Here is a 21,810-nt window from a genome sequence, read left to right on the forward strand (position 1 = left end):
ACCTTGGGCAAGTCTCTTCCATGCTCCGTGCCTCAGTTTCCCCACCTGAGGCATTCCCTCCTTATGCAAAATGCAGTGAGATCCAAGGGCCAGGGGGCTAGGATTATTTTGCTGGCCATGGCTTTGCTGGTAGGTCACGAAAACCCCGTAGGTTCTGCCCGAGACCTGAACCACGGCCCGGAGCAGTGGGGAAGGGAAACACACCGAGCTTCAAAGCAACCTGTGATCTGATCAGCCCCTCCCCTGGTGGCTGCTGCACGGATGTTTTTCTGTTTTCTATTAATATGTAAATATGCTGATCTTTCCTGGAACTCAGGGCGGGGATCACCGCTAAACAGCCCTGTGCGCCCCACAGCTCGAACTGCAACCCCCACAGCCACATGGTTTTGAAAAGTGGGGCAGGGGGAGTGCATGCTGGGGGGTTAAACCACCAGTTAAAGTATGGATCCGCCAGGTTCTTGTGCGGTTGATCTAAAACGCTCCGCTGCTAACTGGGAGCAGGGCAAGGAAACCAGTGCCTGCTCAGGATTATACTGGCCAGGAGTGTCCTTCAGCTGGGGATCTCACGAGCCCCATTTTACAGGTGGGGAAGCTGCAGCACAGGGAAGCGGGGAGCGGCTTGCCCAGTAATTTAGCAGGCAATGCAGCCCAGGTGTCCTGACTCCCTCCCACCCCTGCTCTAGCTGCTCAACCCCCAGAGCTGAGAAAAGAACCCAGGCATCCTGATTACCAGTCTCCTGATCTAACCACTAGACCCCACTGCCCCCCCAGAGCTGGGAGACGAACCCTGGAGTCCCCTGCTCTAACCATTAGTTCCCCCGCTCCCCAGTTAGTGTGAACACCTGCATAGGCTCTGAGAGTTTTGCAAGGGATCCTCAGAGTTTAGTCGGTGTATTGTAATAGCACCCAGGGGCTCCAGCGTGAGACGGGGGCCGGGGCTGCCCTCACGCGTGCCGTCACTCTCCAAGCCGTGGAGCAGAGGCGACTGGGTGCTGAAAGGGCCGGGACCACCTGAGTAGCTTATAAGAGGGGAGGAAGAATAGAGAGAAGTCCCTCCACCTGGGCCCATCCCCATAGCATCTGGGCTTGGGCTCCCTCCCCTCTCGAGTGTCAACACGGCACATTGCACAACACTGCGGGGCAGCAGGCTATTGGCTCACGCAGACAGGGAGCTGAGCCGTAGAGAAGGTCACCCAGGGCGCGTGTGGTCAAGGTAGGCCCATGCCTGGCCTAGTTGCCTAACCACCGGGCCATCCTTCTTCTCCTGCGGGCTGGGGCGGCGGGGGTTGGGCTATTGCTGGCCCCGCTACCTCTGTGCCTCTCCAGTGCGCCCGCTCTGCAGGGCATACGCCCCTCAGCTCCGTAGCAGCGCTGAGTGTGCCTGGCTTTCCCTTCTCCCAGGCCAGGTCCTGGCAGGCCCCGGCTCGGCGCAGGCCCCTCAGACGGACAAAACCGGCATAAGGAGCAGTGTGCACGGGGCGGCTCGACCTGGCTTTAAGTAGGCCGTGCCGTCCCCCATGGGCCAGCAAAGCCTGGGGGGGGGGGGCAGGAGCAGGTTAAATAGCAACATGGCAGATGGGGGGGATGTGGGCCCAGATTCTCAACGGTCTGTGGGCTCCTCACTTCCACTGGCAGGAGCCTGCGTCCCTTTGAGGACGTGGGCCTTGGAGACTCGGCTAGCCAGCCACGCTAAAGCTGGGAGCCCCAGTTGGGACTGATGTCTATATGGGAGCCGCCGGTCCGTGCATGGTCCGTGGTCCCCTTGCGGGGGGTGTTTGGCTCTTTAGCTGGGGCTACCCTGACTTTTGCCTTTGGTTTTGGAGGTCCCTGGAGGTGACAGGGGGCAGCCGCCACCTATCACCCGCACACGTGCAGGGTTAATTAACGCGCTGATTTCGGGCGATGGGTGGCTTGAGCCTGCTCCTAATTGACGCAACGTAGGCCGGTTTAAACGGGACCGAGAGCAGCTCCTCCCGGCCTGTTGCACTGGTTTAGCTGAGCGGGTTGAACACCACGCTCCGCATTAAACCGCTGTCGCCCGTGTGTGTGGACAAGGCCGCGGAGGGGAGAATTCTGCTTTCCTGTCCCATGCGGTATCCGCTTCCCTGCTCCGGTACTCGCATCTCATGACTTAGCATGTTTTCCCACGTGACCCCCATTTCAGTAAGTTCCATGTGCCCTCCCCCACCCCCACCGCGGGCGCGTGGAACTTCCCGTGACGCCACGGGAAGCGTGACACGGACCCGCCCGCTGACGCCCCTCGGTGGTTAAAGTCAGGAACGTTGGCCGGGGCTGGTTCCCGGCTGGGTTACGCTGCACTTTTTTGGTATCAAAGGATTTTTTTTGGAGGGGAAAGGGGGGTTGCTTCCTCCCCTCCGAAGTCTTGGCTTCATCCTCTTACTCAGCCACCCGCGGGCATCACACGTCGATTATGGGGTTGCTGTGGGGGAATTCGCCTGAGACCTCGCTGACCTTTCTCAGGTTGAATTTACTGGCATGAGCCATCACCTGAAAATGAGAGTTACTGGCAGCTTGCTCTCTGGCTTTTGAGTTTTTTGACTAATTCAGGCACTGGGTTCCTGTTTCTGAGTCAAACCCCAAGCCCATTCCCACCGATTTGATTTGCTATAGATAGATTGAAAAGACCCAAAAAAAAAAAAAATTACAATCATTCTGTTGTGAGGTTAGGGGCGAATCAATTGAAGCTTGTGGTTTTTTCTTCTCGTTGGGTCTGAGTAGTGGGTGGTTGCAGAGAGGAAATGGAATGCGTAGGATAGAGGATGATTGTTATCAGACAAACTTACTAGCCCCCGTGTTGTTTAAGGAAATACAGGAATGTATCAGCACGCAAAAGCCAGCCCTTGCTGCGTTAGGGCAACCTGAAAGAATTCCCTTCCTGGCCCCAGGCTTAGCTGATGCCCTGACGCAGGAGAGTCGACAGGAGAGAACTCTGGCTAGTCTCGTTAGCCCCATAAGAGTCCAGCCCCTTCTGCTGTGCTGCGGAGCTCTTGGCTTCGGGGAGATCTTGTCTCGGCGAGTTCCGCAGGCTAATTCTGTGCTGGGGGAAGAAGTGGGTCGAGGGGGCTTGAGAGTGTGCAGGTGTGTGCGCACCAATTGTACATGCGCAGTGTGTGATGTAAGCACAAAGCAGCAGTACTGGGACCAAAGGAACCCCTGGTGTAACGGCACAGAAGTCCCTGGTTTTGGGCTAGTTCTCTGCTCCTTTTTAATGGGCTGCAGAGCCCTGTTGTTTTCTCTGGGGTGCCGTGGATTGTCTGAGTGTACTTGTGCCTGGTGAAGGACACCCGCAGCTTGTCCACAGCAGGGTGAGGGTCAGATACACAATACCCCCTGCCCACCTGGCGAGGGGAAGTCAGTCTCCATTATCACTCCACCCATGGGAGTCAGGCACCTAAATCCCTTCAAGGATCAGGGCCTTAGTGTCTCGGGTCAGGGCCAACTGCAAATGCTCTCAAACATGCTCCTTTTTGCGTCCGTCTCCTCGCAGCCGCAGTCTGGGCTCTCTCCTTGCTAATTTAATTAATAAATCCATCCCGAAAGGGGTAACCTATGAATACTGCTGTCTGTCTAACGAGCCGCGGCCCAGCAGGGGACTTGGCTTATAGAACGGCAACGGGGTGGGAGCTGCAGGGTGCAAAAGGTTTCTGGGTGCCTCCGAGTCCCAAGTGGCTGAACATGGTCACAAAGGTCTGTGCAGCTGTGGTTGCAGCGGGCTAGGAGCTCTGGTGTTACTGCTTGTGCCAGGCCGAGGGGAAGGGCCTGAGGTTCAGCCCATCTCGCCACAGCCACCCCAGGGCATCTCAGTGCTCCATCCCGCCTGCTCTCCCAGCTCCCCACCGCAGCAGATCAGACCATGGACCCACCTTGCCCTGCCCCCCTTGGGACGTTGCACTCAATATGATTTTATGGAAGTATGCTGATGAGTGTGAATATAATGTAACTAAAATATGCTTCATGCAAAAGGTCTCTTGTAAGGTATCATTACAACGCTTATAATCTACTGAGTGTGATCATCCTATTTGTATAAATGTACCACTCTTGTAGCTGAAACTAGAAATAGGAAATATAACTCTGAGGGTCTATTGTAATTATGCAAAGTGTGGGCCATTAATGGTGGTTTGGAATCTTGATGGCTCCCATCAACCAGGACAATTGACTGTTGATGGCTCTGTTTGCAGGCAGGCCTTCCTGTGAGTCAGGCTGGGAGGAATGAAGGCTTGGGGTCTTACAGTGACATGTGATCATGTCACCTGAAGTAGAATCCATCTTTAACCTGGTGTTTTTCCATTGAGATGGAGGGGTGGGAACCCAAAGGGATAAAGGATTCCTGCCTTATGCAAAAGATATATAAGTGGGTGAAACAGAACAAAGGGGGCGGCCATCCTGAGAAATCCCCTAGCTGCCACCTGAGCTGGAACAAGGGCTGTACCAGGGGAAAGGATTGTGCCCAGACTAGGAAGGCGTCCAGTCTGTGAAAGAATCATAGAATCATAGAATATCTGGGTGGGAAGGGATATGGAGGTCATCTAGTCCAACCCCCTGCTCAAAGCAGAAACATCTCTGAGGGTGAGATTTTATCTGTATTCAGTTTTATTACTGTACTAGGCTTAGACTTGCATGTTTTATTTTATTTCGCTTGGTAGTTCACTTTGTTCTGTCTGTTACTACTTGGAACCACTTAAATCTTACTTTCTGTATTTAATAAAATCACTTTTTACTTATTAATTAACCCAGAGTATGTATTAATACCTGGGGGGGGCAAACAGCTGTGCATATCTCTCTATCAGTGTTATAGAGGGCGAACAATTTATGAGTTTACTCTGTATAAGCTTTATTTGGGGTTTGGACCCCACTGGGAGTTGGGCATCTGAGTGTTAAAGACAGGAACACTTCCTAAGCTGCTTTCAGTTAAGTCTGCAGCTTTGGGGCACGTGGTTCAGACCCTGGGTCTGTGTTGGAGCAGACTGGCGTGTCTGGCTCAGCAAGACAGGGTGCTGGAGTCCCAAGCTGGCAGGGAAAGCAGGGGCAGAAGTAGTCTTGGCACATCAGTTGACAGCCCCCAGGGGGTTTCTGTGATCCAACCGTCCAACCTTCCCCCGGCTGAATCACACCTCGAAAGGCTGAGGGGAGCGGACTAGACAGGGCCGATCAAACATTGTGACCCATCTAAGCCAGGATCTGGCCCCACTTGCAGCCCCGCCGATTCCATCTAGTCCCATGTCCTGCTTTGGCTGGAGGCTAGGAGAGAAGCAACTCCCTTCCTGACCCCTGCCCGTATAATAGCCCTGGAGCCTGCGATTTGCTAGCCCCTTTGCCTTAGCCTCACGGGGCCTTTAAAGCCCTGTATCAGCATGTTTGTGCCGATGGAAAATTGTGGTGCTTCCCCCGCCCCGTGGCCCCATTAGCTCGCTCCTGCCGGGGGGTGATGGAGAGTTGTTTACTGGTACCTGCCTGTGAGCAGCAGGTAGGGGTTTTCACCTGTTGGTGTGTGGTGAGCAGTGGAGGGGAGGCTGTGAGATTTCTCTGCCCTGGAGAAGTTTCTGCCTTCCTGCGCGGTGGGAGGTGTGTCCCAGTTGTGGGTTAGCGTCAGGCGATCTGCTGCCTGCTGAGGTTTCGAAGACGATGGGGGGATGAGTTCTCGGTCCTTATTTAGGGCGCCGATCGCCTGGGTTCATTACACAGCGGGGGGGAGGGGGACATCGATAAGGGAAGCTCTAGAGAGGAAGAGCAAACCAAATGGGCGCCTGGCGTATCGCAGAGCAAACCAGCGCAGGAGCTGGGCTGGTGCCAGGCGGCTGCCTGCGGGGGGCAGGGAGGAGACGCTCGGGAAAGCAGCCGTTGGGCCTGGAAGGTGCGGGATGTGGTTACGCGCGCCCCTTCACAAGGGGCTTTCATCTGAGGGACTCGGAGCTCTTTGATGCTCACAGCTCCCTGTGGCCAGAGGCCCAGGGGGTTCAGGAAGACGCAGAAGCTGCTGTCCTGCTTCTCATCCCTGTTGGATCAGCCCCTCCCAGAACTCGGCATGTAGCCCAGGAGTCCTGATGCCCTGTCGCCCCGCTCTAACCACTAGATCCCACTCCTCACCCAGAGCTGAGGATAGAACCCAGGAGTCCTGGCTCCCAGCCCCCCTACTCTAACCACTAGATCCCACTCCCCTCTCAGAGCTGGGGATAGAACCCAGGACCCAGATTCCCAGTCTTCTGCCTCACATACCCTCTCTCCCCCTTTCCAGCTTAATTTTTGGCATCCCATTCCCACCACAAAGCAGCAGGGAACTCAGCATGTCAGTCCCCACAAACCCTTTGCTGTCAGCAGAGCCCCCAACCCACAGGCCTCGACCCTTGGATACAAGCAGACTTGGTGCCAAAGACTCTAAGCCCCAGTGACACTGGTCGGACCCCGGATGTGTACGCACGAGCAGAGCATGATTCCCCGGTTTGCTCCAGGCTGTTTATTCATAGTCCCAACCCTCCTTTAAAATTGTGCGCCAGCCCCCAGTCCCTAGCAGTGACAGGCCTGGGGTTTTTGCAGGAGTTAGTTCAGGGGTAGATTTTCTTGCCCTTCTGGGAAAAAGTTTACCCTGCACCGGATTCCATGAACGGCAGTCTAGGGCCTGACACATGCACAGCCATCGCTCCGCCCCAAACAGCAGCCCCGCCCCTCCTTGGGCCAGCAGGAGGTTGGAAGCCCCGGGAACGAGGTTCCAGAGCTGTTGGTGTAGGCTGTCTGCAGACTCAGGCAGGCATTGGTTACACTCGGGGCCCGTTTTCAAGCTTTTCTGTGCGTCCTTGAGGAGTAACTTTTTTCTTTTTTAAATCAAAGCTGAATTTCGGCGCTCATCCCCTAACTCCAGCAGCTGGGGCATTAGGACAGTCAATGGTGTCTATGACTTAATCCAGTCTTGATCCCCACAATACACCCCTGCTTATTACTGCAAGATCCTAGGTGTCTCAATGTCTTCTGAGACAGTTTGTCTCTGTCCCAGTGGTTAGAGCAGGGTGTGCCGGGGAGGCTGGGAGCCAGGACTCCTGGGTTCTGTTCCCAGCACTCATAGGGGAGTGCCAGGGCTGCCAATCCAGCTCCCTAAGGAAAACCCCCTGGGAGCAGAATGCCCAGGCAGCAGCTGCCTGCGAAGGGGTTAAGGGGGCCCCCGCGGGCTGGCTGGCCGATTATGAGATGATCTCCAGGTTATGTAACCGGCCATCATGTGACGATAATCGCCGGGGGGTTGGGCAGGGCGCTTATCAGTGCGGAAGAGCTTTGCTCCGGCTGGATAAATAACCCCTGGAAAGAGGAGCTGCTGGGCTGCACAATGGGGCGTGGCTTAGGCCCAGGGGGCAGCCCTGGCAGAGGGGAGCATGCCCACAGGGTGACCCTCCGGACTGGAGCAAAGGGGCTATTGCCAGTCTGCGACTTGCCAGCTCTTCCCAGCACCCCAGGACACACTGCTGCCCTCCCGGATGGGCCCCCAGCCCCACGGCCCTCCCTCCCCTTCAGGAAGCTGGTGCCCTGGCCCATACCAGAGCTCCAGCTGCGTGTTGTTCTCTCCATGGTCCCGCCGAAGGGTGGGGATGGAGACCCTAGTTAGTTGGCTCTTGGGTGAGTGTCTGGGGTCGCTTTCCTGCCCTGGCTCCCTCTTGTGACCCGCCCCTTCTCCCTAGCTTTCCCCACCCTGTGCCCTTGGCTAGATCAGCCAGCCCCAGCCCTGCACCACGGCCCGACTCAGAGAAGGCTTCATCGTGCAGAGAGGAGTGCCACGGAGCCATGCTGCCTAGTGGTTAGAGCAGTGGGATGGGTGTCAGGACTCCTGGGTTCTGTGCTCTGCCTTCGGAGGGAGTGGGATGGGGGGTGTGGGGTGTTAGGATATCAGGATCCCGGCAGGTTTCTGTTGCTGACGCTCAGCGGGCTGGGAGCCAGGACTCCTGGGTTCTATTCCCAGCTCTGCCCCTGCCTCGCTCTGTGCTTGAGCGAGTTCTTGCTGCTCCCCGTGCCTCAGTTTCCCCATTTGTGAAATCGACCTCTCCCCCTCCCTCCCGAGGCCACTGGGAGTGTGGCTGGGATCTGCCCCTCTCTCCCTGCTGAGTTTGGCAGCTGGCTGGAAGGCAGAGGCAGGATTAGCAGAGGTACGCTGGCTTGCAAATTGGTATCCAGCCGGGCAAGCACACCTGCGCCCTGGCCAGTGCCTGGAATCCGGGCATGGGAGGAAATGTGAGACGAGGGTGCCCCAGTGTGGGCAAACTCTGCGTAACACGCAGCACTTTCCTGGGGAGTTGGCAAGATAAATTCTTCTTCTCTGTTGGCACCAGCTCCCAGCCAAGCTAGTTTATTCACATCAAGGCTCTACGCGCAATCCTGATTTAGCCATTTAAGGACCCCAGCTCTGCTCTCTCTTAAATGGGGTCATCCCCCGGGGTTCATTGAGATGGTATGTGTAATAGAACCCAGGAGTCCTGGCTCCCAGCCTCCCTCCCCAGCTCTAACCCACTAGGCCCCGCTCCCCTCCCAAAGCTGGGAATGGAACCCAGGAGTCCTGACTCTCAGCACCCCCACCCCGCTCGCTCTAAGAAGCATTAGACGACAGTGCCAAAGAGCCAAGCAAGGGCATGCAGGGAGCAGCACACTCCGGCCAGTGCTCATGTTCTCTCTCTCTCTCTCTCTCTCTCCATCCTAGCACAAATAGAAGTGATCCCGTGTAAGATCTGCGGGGACAAATCGTCAGGGATTCACTATGGGGTCATCACCTGTGAAGGCTGCAAGGTGAACAACACCCCAAATCCCCACTCCCACTCCACCGTCCTGCCCCCGCTTGCCTGATCTCTGCCACCAGGGGGCGCCCCGGGTGTGGGATTCCGTTCCAATTCCCTTAGCGCTCCCAAATACACAGAGCCCTGGAACAGCGCCTCCCCTCCCCCCCGAGGGGGCCGTGGGCCAGCGCTGGAGCAGATGCTGCCCAGGGTCTGCCAGCGGGGCTATGGGACCATTGGAGTCCTGGCCCTGCTTAGCACCCGCCCAGCAGCTAAGCAAGCATGCCCTGGCCCCTGGGCCCTTACCACCACATCGGAGCAGAGATCGGCCCATCGTGGCTTGTTCAGCCCTGGGACCAGTCAGCACCAGCCACTGTGTTGATTTTATGCCGCAGATGCCCCTCCCCCGGGCGTTGGCACCCCCAGTTGGCTTCACACACAAGCCGCTGAGCCGCCTTGGTCAGTTTGTGTGTCTCTCTCTCCCCAACCCGTTGTTTCAGGGTTTTTTCCGCAGAAGCCAGCAGGGCAACGTGACGTACTCTTGCACCCGCCAGCAGAACTGCCAGATCGACCGGACCAGCCGCAACCGCTGCCAGCACTGCCGGCTGCAGAAATGCCTCAGCCTGGGGATGTCCCGAGACGGTAAGATGTCTGAAACAGCTGCCACGCTCCAACCCAGAGGTGGCTGCATTTCAGTGCTGGGTGAGGGATCCCTGTTTAAACAGCTGCCACGCTCCAACCCAGAGGTGGCTGCATTTCAGTGCTGGGGGAAGGATCCCTGTTTAAACAGCTGCCACGCTCCAACCCAGAGGTGGCTGCATTTCAGTGCTGAGTGAAGGATCTCTTAAAACAGCTGCTGCCTCCCACCCCAGAGGTCCCTGCATTTGACTCATTTCTTATGCCCTGATGTTAAAAATACCTGGCTCTGGCTGTAAAAATATGGAGATTTATTTTGCTTCTGCCCTTTACTCTCATCTCTGACAGGGGCTGGTACCAACTGCTTTTTGGGGTTTTCAACAAAAACCTAAAAACTGTTTTGTTTGTTTTTGGGGGGGGCAGGGGTTAAATGTTTTCAGTTAAAGAAAAAAAACACAATTTTTTGTTGAAAGTAAAACATTTTAACCAAAAATGTTCAGTTCTTGACCAAAAATTGTTCCGTTTTTGGTTGAAAAAACTGAAAAATGGCATTGGAAAAGATTTTTTTTCTGTAGCAATGTTTCTCTTTGCCTACAAGCCATTCATCACCGAAAATCCATGATGATGGACAAACAGCAGCCACTGGTTCCCACGTCCTCCAGTTTAAGAGGGTCAGTGGGTGAGAGTCTAAGTTGCACCCCCTGCAGGTGCTGATGAGAACCTGCAGCCCAGGTGCCCACCCTCTTCCTTCTGTGCTGCACCTCCCAGTGTAACTTGGAGCAGCCTCGCTGGCCTCTAGGTCTGTGCTATTATCCCTGTTGTGCAGATGGGGAAACCGAGGCTCGGACAGACACAGCTTGCTCACAGTCTGTAGAAAAGCAGGGCATTGAACCCAGGTGTTATGAGTCAGAGGTTAGCACCCGAACCAGTGGGCCAAACTATCTCTAAGTTATAGCAGCTTCTGCAGAGCTACCTGTGGCACAGGGCAACTTAGCCATAGCTGCATGTGCTCTGGCCCCGCCTCCAGCATGCCCCCTATGCCAAGGCTTGAAGTGGGGGCGGGGTCTGTGGAAGGCAGCCAATGGCAGTCCAGCGCAGCGCCGGAGCCAGCAGAATCCCCCCCTCAGCCCTTTGCGGGCTGCAAAGGCCTCTGAACGCCAGCAGAGCGGCGTACAGGAGCCGGGACAAGAGCAGGGGAACCACCCCCCTTTCCAGCCCAGAGAGGGGTCGAACCTTCATTCTCTTCCGCCCCCTGGGCATAAAAAGGTTCGACACCAGACTTCTTAGCAGAGGAGGAGTCCTCGGGCTGGGGATTATTAAAGGTGCTAAAAAAGCTACAAGCGGAGGCTGAAGGAAGTGAAAGAGAAGTGCAGATAGCGAGGGTTCGGGCTGGTTAGGTAGCACCGTCAGTGCACAGCCCTGAGCCAGGCAGCGGGGGAGGCAGGGGGGTTAAACCAACCAGGAGGAGAGTGAAAGTCACACAAACACCCCCCCCCACCAACCCAATCCAAAGAGGATGGAAAAAGTAGCTCAAGCCTTTAGCTGGGTTTCTCTCGGTGGTGAGTATGTAGGTCGCTCGAGAGAGCCAAAGAGCCCGACCACGTGGCACATGCGATCACCCTCCCCGCTGCGACCGCGGTTCCTCTCTGCAGCTGGGTAGATGAGGCTTCTGCTCAGGCACGCGACCACATACAGACCCACATGACCACCCGCAGAGCACGCACCGTTGTCCCCGCTCCCAAGTGAGTGCGCCGAGATCCTGAGATAGCCGTCCCCCCCCCGCCCTAGATCCTGGGCGCTTCTCTAGCGTGAGGGATCTCAGGCTGGGAGTCGCTCCCCCTGCCTTTCCCAGATTGCTGGAGGGGAGGGAGCAGCTGCCAAGGTGGGAGCTTCTGGGGGCAGAAAGTCTGCGAATCGCTGCTCTGGGGCCTTTCATCCTCAAGGATCCCAAAGCATTTTATGCCCCCGGTGATCGGCTACCTCTGAAATGCAGCCACCTCTGGGGTGGGCCGTGGGAGCTGTTCAAGCAGCCGCAGAGCAGTGTTGTCCTAGGGCGAGAAGTGAAAGGGATTGGAACTGCGGGGCAGAGCTTAAGTGACCCGAATTGGGATACGGCCAGCAGCCCTGCTCCAGGGAAAACGCCCTGGGCTCGTTTGTGATCCAGGTTTCATCCCGTCCGCTTGGCGTGCTTTGCTGCTGGAGGGGAGTGATGGGGGTTGGTTACTGACTTGTTCGGGGGAAAGCACCCCTGTTAAGTAGTCACCCCCCTGCTGCACCATGGTTGGTGTCCCCCCATTCCCCCCAAGTGCTGCCCGGGCCCCTCACTTAACAAGACAAACTCGGTGGGTCTTGATAGGCACAAGGAGCCAGACTCCACCGCTGTCAATGAGGGCAGCTCCTTCTGCCCTTTCCATCCCTGGCAACTCGCTGCAGGCTCCTTATGGGACCCGCTGCCCCGTTATGTCTCCTGGATTTCCCGACGGAGGGAGCCCAGGGCCCCTCACAACGGCTCCGGCCGTGAACACAGGGTCAGTCTGAGCCCCGACTCGACTCGGCCCTGCCCTTTCGTTCTCCAGCCGTCAAGTTCGGCCGCATGTCCAAGAAGCAGCGCGACAGCCTCCACGCCGAGGTACAGAAGCAGCTGCAGCAGCAACAACAGCAGCAGCAGCAAGGCGGCGAAGTGGTGGCCCCGGCCTACTCCCTGGGCCTGGCTAACGGGCAACTCAAGCTGGCCTCCTCCCCGGACCTGCTGGAGTCCTCCGCCTGCTCCACGGCCCTCCTGAACGGACAGGCGCGCCTGAGCCACTCTCCGGACGAGACAGCGGTTCTGGCCTACCCCAACGGACTGGCCAAGGGCCACAGCCGGCTGAGCGACAACCTGCGCGGCCCCTTCGCCAGGGACTACAGCCCCGAGCGGATCAAGATGGAGAGCAGGGCCAGCGTCTTCTACGCCCTGGAGATGCAGGCGTCGCCGGACCTCTCCCGGCTGGACATCGGCGGGGGCAAGCGGGGCCAGGCCGGGGGCGACGTCGGGGAGACCGTCGACTTCTACACGAGTCCCAACTTCACCAGCCTCCTGGAGTCGCCCAATTCCTCGGTGACTGAGATCGGTGAGTCTCCTGGGGCAGGAACGCTCGGCTGGGCAGCCTCGGCCTTCTAGGGATCCCCACTCAGGCCGTATTCCTGGGGGGCGGGGCTGGGGTTCACCATCCACGCAGGGATTACAGGTCTTCTCCAGCTGTCAGCAGCAAGCCCAGTCTCTTAGCTTCAGCTGCTCTTTGTTCTCTTGGCCTTGGATTCGAGCCCCGGTGACAACTCAGATGATGGTTCTTACACTCAGCTCCCATCATTCCAGAGAATCAGAGAATATCCGGGTTGGAAGGGACCTCAGGAGGTCATCTAGTCCAACCCCCTGCTCAGAGCAGGACCAATTCCCAACTAAATCATCCCAGCCAGGGCTTTGTCAAGCCAGGCCTTAAAAACCTCTCAGGATGGAGATTCCACCACCTCCCTAGGGAACCCCTTCCAGTGCTTCACCACCCTCCTAGTGAAAAAGTGTTTCCTAATATCCAACCTAAACTTCCCCCACTGCAACTTGAGACCATTACTCCTTGTTCTGTCATCTGCTACCACTGAGAACAGTCTAGATCCATCCTCTTTGGAACCCCCTTTCAGTCCATGGGATGTCCTTGGGAACATCCTGCTCTATATCAGAGGATAACAGCCTACTGCAGCTACCAGCTAGTGGAGTTACTCCCCCACTGACGCAGGAGAGGCCCCATGCTTTTAACACAGCAGAGTCAAACCCTGCTAAGTGCCGGGCTGGGGGGAGGGGGCAGATCGTTACACACAGGGGCCTGCGTGCCAAGGCTGGCAGTGCAGGGCGATAGATTCAGGAAACCACAGAAAAAACTGAAGGGAGAATCAGGGCTGCGGCCCAGGGACAGGCCCCGCTGTTCCCCGCGCTCCCCCTCTGAGCCTCGCCGCCTGCCGTCCGCAGAGCACCTGACCCAAAATGTCCTCAAGTCCTACCGGGAGACCTGCCAGCTGCGCCTGGAAGACCTGCAGCTCTTGAGGCTGGAGACGTTCTCGTGGGAGGAAGTCAGGAGCTACCAGAAGAAGGTGAGGTGGGGGGCAGGGCTGGGAGCTGGCGGAGACGCCTGCCACGAGTAGTGCAGTGACTTCTATGCTCGACTGATGCCCGGCATGGGATAAGCTGGTAGCCAGATAACCTGGGAAGCCAGCCTGCCGGGGTATGAGGCTAGGATAAACACCTCCCTTCGGGTTCGCTAAGGGATCAGTGGGGAATGTAGGCAGAGCAGCAGGAAGGCTTCCCCACCACAAGATCCGTTACGTGACCCAGTTAAGGCTGGGCCGGCAACTGGGCAGGAGGCAGCGTCTCTAGGGGATTGGCCGAGAGAAACGACCAACGTTCTACTCTTGGCTCTGATTGACTCTCTGGCTTTTGGGCAAGTCCCTTATGGCCCAACTTGTTCCAAGTTTTCCCAGGAGCAGAATCAGACTGTCCACCTGGAAATAGCCCGGGGGGATTTAAACAGAGAAGGGAGGGATGGTTCTTCTCCAGACGTTCTAGACCAGCCTCCAGGATTTTCTAGCAAGGATATTAAATTCTATACGGTTGGCTTAAAAATGGATAATCTCCTCTGTTCAGGTCTATGGGACCTCACTAAATTTTGGAGGACTTTTCCATAGGGGCTGCCTGTAAATTGTCTTCCTAAATGACACCAGTTCCTCTGCTGGTGTTTCCTCTTGTACTGCGGTGGAAGAGCGTAGCGCAAAGAGTTCTTAGCTGGCACGGAGCCCTAGCAAGTTTGCGGTCAGGGTCTGCTCAGCACTGGCTGCAAGAGGGGACTCGACTGAGTGACCCAGCGCGCGGTGTCTCTGACCTTTTGTGGCACTTTGGGGTTTAACATCAGCCGCATAGAGCCGATGCTGCCCCTTTATTGTTTATCGGGACTTCATTCAGCGCACAGGGTTTTGGGTGAGTCACTGCTCGCTCGGTTGGGTTCAGATGAGGACTTTGCAATAAAATCAAGGGATGGGTCAGAGGGAAGAAAATGAGTTTGTTTGATTCAGCAGCTAATTAAGATCCATTAACTAAATGGGAACTTCTGTCTGGTTCGCTAAATGCTTCATCAGCTTTCCAGACGCGGCCAAGTCGTTTCGGAGCAATTCATAATGGCCCTGGCATAGGAACATTGGGATCAATAGAGATCCAGCTTTGGGCCCGGTGGGGAGAGGAAAGGAAAATGGATAATGTATGCTCAACCGCTGGGCTTCTGTCCTCTGTGGAGGAGACTAAAGGGTTAACTGCCCTGGCAGGACTCCTGGGGTCAGAGGTGCAAAGTGCAGTAAAAGGGGCAATGAAAACCCAGAAAGAACTGGGGTGGGCTGGTTGAAAATATTCCATTTAAATGGTTTGGGGCAGAAACTTGGGGTTTCGACTCAGTGACATTTTGCGAGGAAAATGCCCCCTTCTCACGGGAAATTTCAGTTTTTCGTCAAAAAAACGAATGCCCCCAAAATGGAAAATGTTGGTTGAGAAATGCCCCCGCGGCGACTCATGCCTCTGTTCTCTGGTCTGGGCTCTCCGGCCAGACTTCATCCCCCACATTCCACCAGGGCCAGGGACACCCATGATGCACCACCTCCCCTGGCCAAGAGGGGAGACAGTGGTGCATCATGGGAGATGTAGTCTAACCAGGGAGTCCGGCCTCTCGAGGAGAACGGGTGTCTGAGGCACCCAGACTACAACTCCCATGAGGCACAGCGGCTGTATTTCCAAATTGAAATATTCATTTCTTTGATTGTTCGCCAACAAGTGGGCTTATGGGGTGCTTGTTCCACATGGGGTGGGGCACATGGGGTGGCCGCACCAGGCATGGCACACGGTTATGGGGCAGCCATGCCATGTGGCATGGGGCACGTGGGGTTTTGGGGCAGCCACACTAGGCCTGGTGGGTGGGGTAAGGAGCAGCTGCGCTCTACGGGGCGTGACGGAGCCAAGGGGCTACAGCCGTACATTGTGGTGCAGCCATGGCCTTCTCTCTTCCAGTCCATGGAGGAGATGTGGGAACGCTGTGCCTGCCGCATCACGGAAGCCATCCAGTACGTGGTGGAGTTTGCCAAGCGGATGGGCGGCTTCATGGAGCTGTGCCAAAATGACCAGATCGTGCTTCTGAAAGCAGGTACGCGGCTGGAACTGCTGCAGCCAGGCCCCCGCAGGGATGCCCCCTTCCCCCGGCTGGGTCAATAAAGAGGCCATCCCTTGAGCTCTCAGTGAGAACAGCCTCCCTGGGAAGCAGACCCCACAGGCTCTGTATTCGGAGGCACAGCGCCCGGCCTGCAGGGGCTGTTTGCACCTGGATCTGTGTGGCTGCAAGACCCCGTCGTGCAACCGGGGCTGCCGTGCCGGGCTCCAAACCACGAGCGTCCTTGGGTGGGAGCCGTGGGCTCGGCCCACATCCTGCACGGCCGCCGTCTCCGATCGCGCCTCCGGGGCGGACCGTACCCTGCGAATTTCCCAGCCGCTCTGGACGGGACAGTGGGACTCAGGCCACATCTGCGCTGCAGTCGGGGGGAGACGGGGTGACTGCACCCCGGCGCCAGCTTTAACCTAGCTAGCAGGGCTAAACAGCAGCGAAGCCACGGCAGCGTGGGAGAGGTCCCTGGGTATGTGCTTCCATTGCCAGCCAGGCCCATGCCGCCACGTCATGTCACTGCAATTTTTAGCCATGCTAGCATGGGTGAAGCTAGCTCAGCCATGCCCATCCGAGCAGCGGGCACCCATTTGATAGCAGTGTAGATGTAACCTCAAAGGCTGTGACACTCAGCCCCTGCCCCCCAAACGGGCGCGTGCCTGGGGCTAGCTTACTTCCCTGGACCTCCCTGCTCTCGTGCATAAAGGCAGAGGTGTTGGGACTTCCGCTAAGTCCGTTTACATTTGCAACTTCTTCACTCCCCGCCCCCCGGCTCTGTTTTTGCAGGCGCCATGGAAGTGGTTCTGGTGCGAATGTGCCGTGCCTTTAATTCGGAGAACAGGACGGTCTTCTTCGAGGGCAAATATGCAGGCCCCGAGCTCTTCAAATCGCTTGGTATGATATCCGCGGTATTACGGTAAAGCCCAGAGGCCCCACTTTGTGCAGATACAGCACAAGAGACGGTCTCTGCCCCAGAGAGCTCCCAGGCTAACGCGACACGGTCGTCCTCCTTTTAACAGATGGGGAAACCGAGGCCCAGAGAGACAGACCAAGATTTTCAGATGGCACTTGCTTCCATTTAGGTAGTGAAATGAACCAGCCAGGTTTTCAGCAGTGCCCGGCTCCTCCCTTTGTTGGGTTGCTGAGCGTATTTGAAAACGCCTTGCCCAGGGTGTCAGCAGCCGAGCCAGGACTCGAACCCGCATCCCCTGAGTGCCCGTCCGGTGCCTTAACCACAAGGCCGCCCTCGCTCTCTTGCTCGTGGGACCCCTCGCTCACTCTATTACCCCAGCTGTTGGGAAGCCTCCTCTCCATTGTAAAGGGATTTTCACTGTTCTGCTTCTCTTCGAACCCTGGGTGAGAAATTTCTCTCAAGGAAAAGAGGCTGCACTAAGGAGTAACTGCAATTCAAATACGGCAGGCCGTGCCCAGCGCCCCACCAGTACATGTGTCTGCTTGGCAAACCCGTGTGTCTCTCTGCCAGCAGCCAATACTAATGTCTCTGCAGAGATAATCTAGGGATGGGGGGGCTGATGGGCCCAAAAGACACCTGCACTGGGTCATGTCCAGTATGATGCTCTGCTGTGTTCGATCCGGAGCGGTGGCTTTGATTTTTGCCCAGCCGATATCCGAGGGACTGGTTGGCAACAAGCCGTGGAACCGTTTCCTTTCTAGGTCCCTGGTTCAAATCTAGCTCGGGGCGCTAAGGCCCAACCAATGGCCGCTTAGGCTCCTTGGGCCAATGGGCATCAGTTACTGTGTGTCTGGGCAGTGCCTAGCGAAATGGGGTCTGACTGGGCTGAAGCCTCTGGGAATATTAAATAATATCTTCGGGGGCCTCTGACCAGTTCCCGGTGGCCAGGCGTTCACATCGCAGCAAACCCCCGTTGTTGCCAATCTCAGAAGAGAAGCAGAGGATTATATGAGCCCTGGAGACTAGACTTCCCTCCCAGCCCCAGCGGGTGGAGGCTTGCCCTGTGATCCCAGGGGGGACAATGCGTAGTCAGCGATGCCTGTAGACCCTGTGGGAGGCTGGTGAGAAAGGAAGGCTAATCCCGCCACTGGGTGGCGCTGGAGAGGGGGCGGGGCCGCCTGGGAGGAAGCCGCAGGTGACTGACGGCTCTGCTCCGTTTCCCAGGGTGCAACGAGCTCATCAACTCCATCTTCGACTTCGCTCACAGCCTGTGCTCGCTGCACTTCTCCGAGAATGAGATCGCCCTCTTCACCGCCCTGGTGCTCATCAACTCAAGTGAGCGTCTTCCGCTGCTGCTGGCCTTCAGTCCTAGGGCCGCAGCCCCCATTGTGGGAGTGGGGATACCGCATGTTAATTGCCAAACTGCCACATAAGTAGAGCTGGTCAGAAAATAGGGGGCGGGGGTCCCTGGGAAATGTTGACTTTTTGACCCCTCCCCCATTTTACCTCCCCGGAAATATTTCACTTCATAATGGCACTGAGTAGGGATGTAAAGAGCGGTTTAAAAAGTTCACTAGTGAAACGATTAAAATTATATCGTTTAACCAGTTAACCATTAACCGAGGTAGCTCCGGTGGGCCTGGCACGGTGGGGTCTGGGGCTAGGGCTCACTCCGGCTCTGGAGTCCCACCAGCCCCTCTGGTATGGTGTGGCCAGGTCTGGGGTCCCGCTGGCGCGGCCAGGGCTGGGGTTTCTCCTGCCAGTGCAGGGCTGCTTGGGTTAACAGTTAAGGTTGGTTAACCTTTTACATCCCTAGGACTGAGGTGCCTCCTGGGATTTGTAGTTCAAGTGCCTCATGCTCCCATTCTCCTCTCTACACTCTCTGGCTGGACTACATCTCCCATGATGCACCACGCTCTCCTCATTTGGTGACGGGAGGCATCATGGGAAATGTAGTCCAGCCAGAGAACCCGGTCCATAGAGGAGACGAGGCGGATGAGGCACCGAAACCACCGCTCCCATGAGGAACCGCGGCACCCTTGTAAATTGAATTATTTCAGTTTTTGGCCAAAAAATGTTTGGTTTTCGAGCGGTCGGTTTAATCAATGAAATATCACAATTTTAATGACAAAATTCCTGCAATCAAAACCCCCGTTTTCCATCAAAAAACGACAGCACATTTTCAACCAGCCCCTGCCCCCAAACCTTTTCCTTCCTGAATCCGGTGCCCTCTGCTCTCCTGCCAGCACAGATGGGCAAGCGTCTGGGTTTCACCCTGAGGTGCCCATTTCCAAGTCAGCGCTGAGAATGCCACCCCTTCTTCCCCATCTGGTCATGCGAATGGAACCAGAGAGAGACTGATGGGGCTTTAGAGTCACCCCTTCTCAGCCTGCTACATCCTGCAGGCCACGCAACCCCAAGCCACCGTCCTCAGGGACCAGGGCTCAGATCCTGAAGGGGCGCTAGACGGGGTTATTATAGAGGGCGAGATGTCACTCCAATCCCATTAGGAGGCCACTGACTAGCATTTGGCCAGGACCCCAGGGCTGAAACTGCAGAACAGTTCTGCGGGAATCTCTGTGCTGCCACGGTGGGGTGTTGGTGGCTGGCCAGACGCTGTTGCAATCCTCAGCCCCAGTGTACGGTCGCATGGATAACCCCAAGCACTCAGCCAGCCTGGCCTGACCACAGGGGGCTGAGATCCATCCATCCTGCACTTTAAACTGTCATGCAGCAGAACACCGGGCTCTGGGGAGGCAATGCTCTCCCTCCGTCGTTCAGGTAGCATTGGCCCATTAAGAGAGGCGGGCGTGGGCCGAGAGAGACCCCGCGCCCCGGTCGGGCATGGGAAATGCTGCTCAGTGCCTTCTCCTGTCTCCGTGCAGATCGGCCGTGGCTGCAGGAGAAGGGCAAGGTGGAGAGGCTGCAGAATAACCTGGAACTGGCCTTTAAACACATGTTACGGAAAACCCACCGGGAAGGCATCCTGGCCAAGGTAGGTGCACGGGCCCCACGGCCTTACCTGCGTCCTCTGTCGCAAGCCACACGCCCTGCCGAATGCTGCTGGTGTTGTGAAGCCCAGGAGCAAGGACTTGAGGGCCTGCTTCTGGGTCCCTTTACTGTGCCCCGTCTCTGGGGCGAATGGGCCCCCAGCGCTCCCTTGCCGGAAGGAGACGCTCAGAGCCAGAGGGGGAGGGAGGCTTGGGCTGCTGGAGCTGTAGCTGGTTACTCGTGTCCAATGTGGATTGGGGGCTGGGTGGCTGAGGGGAGAGGTCTACACTGAGCAGACGATACGCTCAGGTTGGACATTAGGGACTCTCACTAGAGGATTCTGGGTAATTATGTAAATATTCGGTAGAGGTGGAGGGTTCCAAAAATGGGATCATGCTCACAGACCAGCAGCAGAGCACATACGCACAAGCACACACACACACTCTGTCACACGTACGTGAGCACACGCATACTCTCGCACACACGTGCACATGCGCACGCACACTCTGTCACATTCTGTCACACACACATGCTCTTGCACACTCACATGTACCATGCACAAACACAAACTTCCACATGCATGCACACATGTGCGCACACATGCACACGCGCATGCATGCACATACGCTCTCACACTGTCACGCACACACTCTCGCACACTCAAATGCACACACACCTTTGCACGCACACATGCACGCCCACTCTCGCATGCACGCACATGTGCTCACACTGTCACACACATGCACTCTCACACACTCACATGCACCCATGCACGCATGCGCACACGCACACTTTCACATGCACGCACGCACATGCGCGCACAGACACGCGCACACTCATGCATGCACATGCGCTCACATTGCCACACGCATACACTCTCGCACACTCACATGCACACATGCACACACACACTTTCACACATGCATGCACACACTCTCGCATGCACACGCACGCACATGCACACGCACCCCAGACATGTTCAGCAACATCACAAGAGCTCACAGAAGCCCCAGGCGTTGCCAGACCAGTTACTGCCCTGATCCCACCAAGCGGCTTTGGGTCCCCGAGGCCCCATTGCCGACGGACTGCCTTGTTGGTCTGTGAGTGCACAGCAGAGGGGCGGGGGCCTGGAGATCTGCGTTTATACCACGTGCCTCTCTCCCCTGTAGCTGCCGCCCAAAGGGAAGCTGCGCAGTCTGTGTTACCAGCACGTGGAGAAGCTGCGGTCCTTCCGGCAGATGTACCCCATCATCGTCCACGCCGTGTTCCCCCCGCTCTACAAAGAGCTCTTCAGCTCCGAGTGCGAGCTCCAGGGAGCGGTGGCAGAATGATCCCCGCGGGAGGCCGGTGCCCAGAGACCGACTCCCATCTCGCGCCGGTCTGTCACCCCCGCCACCCCGGGATGGGAGGTTGCGGGGGAGAGGGGGGTGGACCAAATTAGAACCTGCTCCCTCCCATCCCCTCCCAAACAGCACAGCAGAGGGCTGCGGTGCAGGAGGGGGTGCGGGCAAGTGATCAGAGCAGAGAGCTGGGAGCCAGGACTCCTGGGTTCCATGCCCGCCTCTGCCACCAACCTGAGCAAGTCACTGCCCCTTTCTCTGCGCCTCGTTCCTCTCTCTACAATGCAGAGGGGAGGGAGATCCCCTCCCACACACTCCATGGAGGTGGTGGGGTGATGCTTAAATAACCTTGTGCAGCTCTTTGAGGGTCTCAGCTGGCAGGTGCTACCGAGGCACAAAGTATTACTGGGGAGACGCCCCAAGCCGAGACCCCAGTGGGGCTGAGATCAAGGAGGTCGCTAGCTTTTGCTGTAACATATTCAGGGCCAAGGAAAATACACTGCCCACCATATTACTCCAGTGACTAGAATCTAGTGACCGGCCCGGGTAGTTCAAATACCTCAATTTTTATTTTTATTTTTATTTTTTTTTGGTGTCCTTACAGATTTATGGCAGGAGACTTTTTAACCAAGCTGTTTTAAAATAATAATTGTACATAACATAGAGATCTATTTTTAAACGTTTGCCTTTACGTCTATTCTGCAGCGCCAGGGGACCAGCCCCCCCCCCCGCCCCCCCTGCCCAAGCTCTTGTATTTCTTATTAATAATATCCAGCAATTGACCAGAAAGTTTGCATTGCACTCTGCTGCCCCCTGCTGGAAAGAATCCTCATCCCCATGAAATTCTCAGGGTTTGAAACCCAACAATATGTTTTTACTCATAGTAAAATATATATAGATATAGATACTGTATAAAGTTAATATAATAAAAGGCTGGTTTTTAA

General features: G+C 56.5%; 1 protein-coding gene across 3 annotated transcripts in view; it reads left to right on the forward strand.

Moving 5' to 3' along the window:
• Window positions 1–21,581, forward strand: part of RORC (RAR related orphan receptor C) — a 66,011-nt gene extending 44,430 nt beyond the window's left edge. For all 3 annotated transcript variants that reach the window (XM_054010319.1, XM_054010318.1, XM_054010320.1), the window contains 9 exons: window positions 8,693–8,778; window positions 9,266–9,407; window positions 11,978–12,511; window positions 13,402–13,523; window positions 15,478–15,610; window positions 16,409–16,516; window positions 17,760–17,870; window positions 19,421–19,530; window positions 20,696–21,581. In XM_054010319.1, coding sequence (XP_053866294.1) covers window positions 8,693–8,778; window positions 9,266–9,407; window positions 11,978–12,511; window positions 13,402–13,523; window positions 15,478–15,610; window positions 16,409–16,516; window positions 17,760–17,870; window positions 19,421–19,530; window positions 20,696–20,857 — 1,508 coding nt within the window. In that variant the 3' untranslated portion in view covers window positions 20,858–21,581. The remainder of the gene's footprint in view (window positions 1–8,692; window positions 8,779–9,265; window positions 9,408–11,977; window positions 12,512–13,401; window positions 13,524–15,477; window positions 15,611–16,408; window positions 16,517–17,759; window positions 17,871–19,420; window positions 19,531–20,695) is intronic.
• Window positions 21,582–21,810: the final 229 nt, after the last annotated feature.

The sequence above is a fragment of the Malaclemys terrapin genome, chromosome 21 (genome assembly GCF_027887155.1).
Source record: "Malaclemys terrapin pileata isolate rMalTer1 chromosome 21, rMalTer1.hap1, whole genome shotgun sequence".
Classification (NCBI taxonomy): domain Eukaryota; kingdom Metazoa; phylum Chordata; order Testudines; family Emydidae; genus Malaclemys; species Malaclemys terrapin.